At 38.3% G+C, this 8,624-nt stretch overlaps 1 protein-coding gene across 1 annotated transcript; it reads left to right on the plus strand.

Annotated features, from left to right (window-relative positions):
• The first annotated feature begins 951 nt into the window (after positions 1–951).
• On the plus strand, positions 952–1,915 carry LOC110331238 (olfactory receptor 10A5). Its single transcript, XM_021211695.1, has one exon. The coding sequence runs from the start codon at positions 952–954 to the stop codon at positions 1,903–1,905; it is 954 nt and encodes a 317-aa protein (XP_021067354.1). The 3' UTR covers positions 1,906–1,915.
• Positions 1,916–8,624: the final 6,709 nt, after the last annotated feature.

Raw genomic sequence — 8,624 nt, forward strand, 5'->3', positions numbered from 1 at the left:
CAAAATTATAACCAAATACTACACATAGTATCCAATTACATCCGAGGAACCTCCTGAACTGGTTGATTTTAATGATATATGTTCCCTTCATTGTCTTTTACACTATCTTTATTGCAGTTTGTTTTAGAAATTTCATTAATTCTCTGAGACATAGAGGAACAAGTCCTCAGATAAAGTAGAATTCTGTAAAATATAATTTAGTGGAAATCAGAATGGATTTGCCATTCAGCAGGTGTTTAAAAATCTGCTACATGACAGGAGTGGTGGTGCACACTTTTACTCCCAGCACTAAACAGGTGGAGGCAGAGGCAGGAGGATTGAGGGTGCAAGGCCAAACAGGGCAATACAGTGCAGCCCTAAAACTCGGTATGGAAAAGAAAATACATGTTCTTTCTTGATTCTCCACCATTAGGCTGAGGTCAAAGTGTTCACACACACAAAAAAAAAATAGAATTTTCAGGAGAAGAGAGACCGTAAACTATTTTCAATAGTTGCTAGTCCATCACTCACCTCTCAAATTCAGGACACAAATAAATTAGAAAAAAATCATTAGATGTCCTAGCTACTGTTATTTTATTTCCAGAGCCTTCATAAATTCCTATTGGATATATTTTTATAAATTACTAACATTGGATATATTTCTCAAAAGTTTGGGTGCATTCCGGACCATCACTTCTCCAAATATATCCTTCAATGCTCATTCTACAAACTCAGAGAACTGATGGTTGGCCTTTCTTTTCTTGTAAAAACTGGGGGGAAAATCAAGTTCAGAATTTCACTCAGGAATGTCTCTGCTTATGATGATCTAGGATTGGTCCTCTTCTTCCAAAGGATCATGGCTTTGGCTCTTTCCCTGAAATTAATCAGTAATCTGGAGGGAGAGAATCCAGAATCTGATTTCTGTACTCAAGAATCTGTCTTTATGACCACAGGAATTTTGGGGGTATACCCATGGCTGCAGGAAACCAGACAAGATTAACTGAATTTATCCTCATGAGCTTCTCTTCCCTACCTACTGAAATACAGACCTTGCTCTTCGTGGCCTTTCTTGCCATCTACCTAGTCACTCTGCTGGGAAATAGCCTCATCATTCTGGTGACCTTGGCTGACCCCATGCTGCAAAGCCCCATGTATTTCTTTCTCAGGAACTTATCCTTCATGGAGATTGGCTTCAACCTGGTCATTGTGCCCAAAATGTTGGGGACTCTGATTGCCCAGGACACAAGCATCTCCTTCCTGGGCTGTGCCACTCAGATGTATTTCTTCTTCTTCTTTGGAGTGGCTGAGTGCTTCCTCCTTGCCACCATGGCATATGACCGCTATGTGGCCATCTGCAGTCCCTTGCATTACCCAGTCATCATGAACCAAGAGACACGTGTCAGACTGGCTGCTGCCTCCTGGTTTCCAGGATTCCCTGTAGCCACTGTGCAGACCACATGGCTCTTCAGTTTTCCATTCTGTGCCACCAACAAAGTGAACCACTTTTTCTGTGACAGCCCACCTGTGCTGAGGCTGGTCTGTGCAGATACAGCCCGGTTTGAGGTCTATGCCATTGTTGGGACCATTCTGGTTGTCATGATACCCTGCCTGCTGATCCTATGTTCCTATACTCTCATTGCAGCTTCTATCCTCAAGATTCCATCAGCTAAAGGGAAGCACAAAGCCTTCTCCACCTGCTCCTCACATCTCCTGGTTGTCTCTCTTTTTTATGTATCATTAAGCCTCACTTACTTTAGACCTAAATCAAAGAATTCTCCTGAAAGCAAGAAATTGTTATCATTGTCCTACACTGTTGTGACTCCTCTGTTGAACCCAATTATCTATAGTCTGAGAAATAATGAAGTGAAGAATGCACTCAGCAGGACCTTCCACAAGGCCCTGGCCCTCAGAAAATTTATCCTGTAGATATTAAAAGGTAAGGTTAATATTTGTTAAATGTAGAGCATATATTTGTGATTCATATCTACCCATTGATCTCTATTGTAATGAATTCCAGCTCCCAATGTTAGTTTTGGAAATGTCTATAGAAGAAAACAACCAACAAATGTAGTTTAGACATATTATTGCAATCTACACAAAATCTACTTTATTTGCTAATTATATACTTGCAAAACTGCATCTTTAACTTTCTTATTTAGTTTCTATTCATAGTCATAAACTTGACTCTTAAATCACCTACCTAAACTTTGAAGTGAATAAAGAACAAAAGGAACCCAGAGAACCATAGTGAGATGAATCATGAGTAGTGTGGACAGATGAGGTGGCACTCTTTTGAAGGATTGAGCGGTGTTTAAGATATCCACAGGGCAGAAGTATTAGGGCTGCCCACGATGACATTCTTGTCATTCCAAGTTCTTCATGCTTCCAAACTGTCCATGCTTATCACCTTTCTAATGAACACATATTTGTCATTCAACCACTTCCAACATGGTAAGGCAGATAAAACTTGGAACTATTTGTGCTTGATCCAGAATTCTCTATGTACAAAATACCAGGGCCTACATGCTTCAGGATGAAGTTATCATCTTCAAATTTCTCCCTGTTGATGGACTTGCTGACAGTGTGGGTATGGTGTGTGAAGTACCACCCTGCTGCATGAATCTTGGAACAATTCTGTGAATAGGGAAAGCTTTATAACCAAGTCCTTCCTCTACAGTGCTCAGAGTATAGCAGATTTCTTCTGGAACTTTGCAAACATCTCAAAGGAGATGCAGCCCAAAGGCTCAACATCAAACACAGTATCAAAGAGGACTGGGCTTGATCAAAGCTCAATGGGCTGCAGGGGAAAAAGCATCTTCAAAGCTTTTATTCCTTTTATTCTGGTTCTGTTGGCATTTCAACAATTCAGTGACAAGGATTTCAAGATTATTTTACTTCTGTACAACACATACATTGACCACTATAAAATAGATAGTAATTTTAACATTGGATCATACATAGAAAGAGAGGGAAAGCCCATCCTGAATCATAGTCATTTCCTCTTCCTTTGTTTAATTCAAACCATTTATCAAATTTTAAATTTCTGATCTCTCCCCTAGCATCAGTCTCCTCCTTGTCATGCCCTTGAGGCATTGTTGGTTTTTCTAAGCTAACTAGGATGTAGCGGGGAACATTAGCTCCATAGCCCTCATGAATATGCCTGCACAACCTCAATGGCCACTTCCTTCCCACTGAGTTCTTTACAGGAAAATCATCCTGAGATTCTGTGATCACCCTGGCTCACATGTAGGTCCTTATGCCTTGTTGGGGTGATATTATAAATGCCAATCATGGTGCTACTTCCACCAGAGCATGAATTACAGACTAGCTGGTGCCAAGAGATCTTTTTTAAATTCTAGTATTCTTTTCATAACCTCATGGCACTTTATTTTATAGATGAGTCATTTTTTAAACATTTACTGTTACAAACCATGCTGTCAAGATCAGTCTTTTGCATGTCTCTTATTTCTAATGGTATGTGTGACAGATGTAAACCTAGAAAATGAATTTGTAGGGCAAAAGAGATACAAGAATAGTATTACACAATGAAAAAAACAAGCCATTTAAACTTCCACCAACAGTTTTTCAGTATACTTATTTCATTGATACTTCATCAAGAATGTTTGTTATGAAAAAATTAATATTATTTCATATGCAAAATAAATTCAGTGAATTTTTAATTAAATAAAATAAATCTTGAAGAATGAGGAAAATTAGATGAGTATGTGAGAGGAAAGTTACATATTTCATTTGAACCTCTGAATTCACACTTCACATAATTAACACAGGTGGTAACACCTTGGTATTCCATTTTTTTCTCTTGAAAGGCTGACACCATTAATTTGGTTAAATTCATCCATCTTTCTGTTTTTTGTTGTTGTTGTTTTGTTTTGTTTTTTGAGGCAGGGTTTCTTTGTGTAGCCCTGGCTGTCCTGGAACTCACTCTGTAGACTGGGCTGGCCTTGAACTCAGAAATCCACCTGCCTCTACCTCCCAAGTGCTGGGATTAAAGGCATCTGCCACCACTGCTTAGCCATCCATCTTTCAAGTATTCACTTTGACTTATCATGCAGTGTGTATTATTCTTTTGTGCTTACATTCCAAGTTGATCAACAATTTCAATTTTAGAAATCCTTTTGTGTGTTTATTTTACAAATCTGGTTTTTCTTGAAGTATCTTTTAATTTTTTGAAAAATTAAAACTTTATTCTGTTTAGGTGTCTCAAAAGCCTTCTATACCACAGAAGTCGAAAACAGTAACACTAGGAACATATGAATAGAATTAGAGTCAGATTAAAAACTATATAACTTCAAATCCAGAGTATTGCCATAATAACACTTGATGTTCATATACACAAAAACACACAGACTAGACAGGCAGATGAATGAGGCAATAGATAATTAACATGCACAACAACAAGGAGAATGAAAATTCCAGTATTTCCACTATAATATTAGATGTTGAGGCATATGACTGTGATATACTAAATTAGTGAAACATCATGAAAGGCGATACCATATCCCAGAAACCTAAACCAAATCCATCAAAAGTTGTCCCATAGCTGTGGGTAGAGCCTAAGATATAGGCACTATTTCAAATGATTGTAAAAAGAATATCCATGAAGACTCAAAATGCAAGATTTAAATGATAATTAACCCATTGTTGAGTATGTCATTACTTTGCACAATAAAATCTTAAAATTATAAAATCTGTGTTGTGTTTTGTATTGAGCTGAGTACATTCACTTGGGTGTGCAACTGCATACATGTAGAGAGAAGACAGGTTCATGCAGCAGAACTAAGGTGTCCTGAAAGACACATAAACTGTGTAAAGGTAGGGCTTTTAACTAATTTTTCTTCTTGTGTCTTGTCTGTTCAGAATGCATGTCCCCAAAACCAAGAGGATCTTAACTGGCTGTGGGACCCATTGATGATCACCACTCATTGGATGTGGAGTCAGAAAGTCAAGAAGACAACTTGATTATTAGTGGAATAATTGGGTAGAACCAGTACAGGAGAGAGGAGACAGTATGAAGCAAAGCTTTGATTTCATATGCAATCCTGGCATCAGCCTGCTCCTCCAGGTAACAATGAGACATAAGCAAACCTTTGTCCTCACCACGGATCATATAATAGAATGCCCATCTATGAGGTAAAGAAGGAAGAGAGAGCATTCTTCCAGGTACCTCAAGCTCAGGGGCATCTATAGAATTCAAGGACATTCTTCTATAGGTACCAGAAAATCTGAAAGTAAAGCTTATGCCAAATTTAGGGATGTGGTGAATTTTCAAATTATAAATGTGTGTTAACTTGATTTTTAAAAATAAGTTTCTAGAAGGGAGGATTTGCAAAGTCTGTAAAATTGGCACAGAGAAAGAATGTAAGAGCTGGAGAATAGGAGGGAATGCTGTAAAAGGCTACCTTCTGTACTTGGTGTGCCCACTGCACTAATGAACTCCTAATAAATAAATTGATTACCAGACAAGACCTGAACAAAGTCAAGATAACCAAAATTCCAGCATGGGAAGGGATGTCCCATTCCTGGCCCTACTCCTTAATGAGAATACATTGGTAACTGATAGCTGCTAGAAGAAGGGACAATCATTCTTTTATTGAAGTTGCTCCCACTGGTAGGTTTCCCATGCTCAGATTGATGGCCCATAACCATACACATATAGGCAACACCAATTGCACTTAGTGGATTTTCAAAAAACAAACACAAAACCTTAAGTTGGAATAAGAACATGTTGTGAGGCACATGTAGAAAGTTAGAGAAATAGGGGTGGATGTGATCATATTTCATTGTATGATTGTGTAGATTTCTCCAGAATAAAGAGATTGGCCTAAGAGGATTGAAGGGGAAGTGTACCAGTTATCATCTCTACAACCATGCCTTCAGGAATCTCCATCACCTATGGTTTTAAGTAAAGAGAAAAAAATGCAAACCCTTTAACCAAAACACAAAACAAAACACTTTTAAAAATAACAATCATTGAAACTTTGGATCCAGGAGAGCTCAGTGAGATAACTTCTCCAAATTCAATGCCTACCCACCTCTGTGAGTTTTCTATGGATACTCTCATGATGTATTTAAACTAAGTATATTCAAACTCATCTTCCCGTGATAGGCATTTCTCAACAGCAATAATATTTTCCTTACTTGAACAATACTTTTCATGACATGTTTATTTCCTCAGTGCATTCAGAACCACACAACCCCCACATAGGGCAGTAACAGTTCTGTTTCCTCCCCTCTTACTTAGATACAGTGCCCTTGTGAATGTGACCAAGACAAGACACAGACTCTTGACTTCTTAAAGGTATCTTTCTTGCCCACCCACATATATATTCAGCTGACTCACAAGGACTAATAAATTTGCCCATCATTACCTCATGCTCATATTTTATGTCTAGGGAAAAGAAGAAAGTCAATACTGCTTTTGTTGCTGTATCATTTTCTCTTGACTACAAATTCATTACAATTGTAATTTCTTATTTTATAAGATTCCTTTCTGTTTGCTTTCCCTTCTAAACTTTAAAGTCATTAAATGGTGACCATTTGCTATTAAATGCCTAGCACCAGTTATGCGATAAGCATCTGATAAATGACATTCCAAGTGGACCTTATGCATTTTTTCTTTTGTTATGAGGACATGTGCTTTGATTGGTCCTCTGGCAAATGCTAGAATAAAACCAGGAAAAGGATGAGAGGAAAAATGACAAAGAGAATGGGGTAGCCATAACTATTTTTACATTATCGTTGGTTGCAGGCACCATGCTTGAAACCAAGAAACAATAATGAACTAGTCAGATACAGTTAGTGCTCCAATGAGAAACTTAACATTGAATACATACTTCAAAGACATTTTTAAGAAATGCCATTTTGAAGAGGAAGAAGCATTAAGGGAAATCATTTAGCTATGATAAACAGCAGGGAATGAAATAGTCTTGAGACCCAGGCTGGAATCCTCCAGAGTGACAGACATGGGCGCAGTGCAGAATATCTCTGGAGTGATGAGCACTGCACAGCTCAGAGCCTGTTTACAAGAACTGGCCTAGCCAGTGCACAAGGTTTACCTGAGATGACTGGCACAGCCCCAAAAGTGTCTTCAGAACTTGACAGTGGCACAACCCAGAGTCTACTAGATAATGGGGTGGAAATAACCTGGCCCAGAGTTATCTCTGGAATGACTGACTCAGAACTACCTAGTGCTTATCTGGAATAACTGGCACAGTCAAAGCCAAAATTTAGGGCTCTCGTGAAGTCACTCATTACCAAATAGCCTGAGGCTGCTCCATAGTGACTGTCACAGAGAAAAGCTTCTCCATAGTTTACATTAACAGATGTCACTCACAAGAGGTGAGTAAAGGGTGAGGGGTTGGTGGCATCGACTTACAAGCTTTTGTAAATAGGATGGATCATCACCAAAAACATGTCTTCTTTGATAAATTTCTAAGAGATGGTGAGACAGATCAGAGTCTCCAGCAAAGCATGTGGAATTTTATAGAACTTGATAAAATGTGGATTCTGAGAAATGTGTGAAGCAATAGTGACACATGCTTTAAAATATTCAGTGTGTGCTTGCATATAGATCATCTCAGTTGGCCCTTCACCATCACCCTGCCAAGTAGGCAGGACTTTTAGTCTTACATATCAAGAAAAAATAGCATCAATTATATCAGTGTCCAATTTTATCTGTTCAAAAAGTTCAAAAAGTTATCTCACCTTCAGAACTCTGATCTACACTAACAACAGAATCCTTGCCGATAAATCTATATGGACTGAAATCATCATAATCATGGCAATTTTATTGAGTACTCTTTAGTATTTTCCTCGTTCTTCTGTTTTTAACAAAACACAGAATCTCCAAGGTGTTATTCCTGAACGGAGACACTGTGAACAGAAAGATTTCACTGCCCAAGCCACCAACCTAATTAAGTTTCTCCATTACTTTCACTTCCTAGTATAGTGCATTCTGTGTCTATATCACAACCACAATCAATGAAAGCTCTGTATTCACTGTTCAATACCTAAAGGAAACTGAGTTCTACTGCACTGATAATATCCTCACAAACAGAACCTCAGCTACAGGAAGCCATTCTCAATATCTACCAAGTGACTTCTCTGCTGTCCTTTCTCAGCATAGTGGGGAAAAAACTGAATCTAAAAGAGAAGTGGAATAGGATGGGTATGAATGAAAAGAGAAAAAAGAACAGCTCAAAATAGGAAAATATTAAGTGGAAGGTTGGCAAGGAATGAAAACAAGTGAAGGAAAGTACATAATTCCAACCACAGGGAAGGAGGTAAATGAGAAGCACTAAATTGGGGGGGGGGGGTGTCTCTTGCAACCCCGAGCCATTTTAGAAAACAGTAGACAAGCAAAGCTGTATAATGATAGCGCTAAGAACTTGTCTTTCATTCCATCCAAATCCTCATTTAACTTAAGCATTGTCATTCTCTGGAAGTACTTTAAGAGAAATCTACCTCTTCTTGAAAGTCAGAGAACTATCACCAGTCAGGTGTGAAGAGCCTCAACTTTTCTAAGTATTCTTTTTGATAATCATTTTCTTTCTTTTCGCTTGTTTTCTAGTATCTAACTGGAGTTGTATGGCTATGTGTCCTTAGAAAAATGTGCTTACAACAGT

This window comes from Mus pahari, chromosome 1 (assembly GCF_900095145.1).
Source record: "Mus pahari chromosome 1, PAHARI_EIJ_v1.1, whole genome shotgun sequence".
In the NCBI taxonomy this organism is placed as follows: Eukaryota; Metazoa; Chordata; class Mammalia; order Rodentia; family Muridae; genus Mus; species Mus pahari.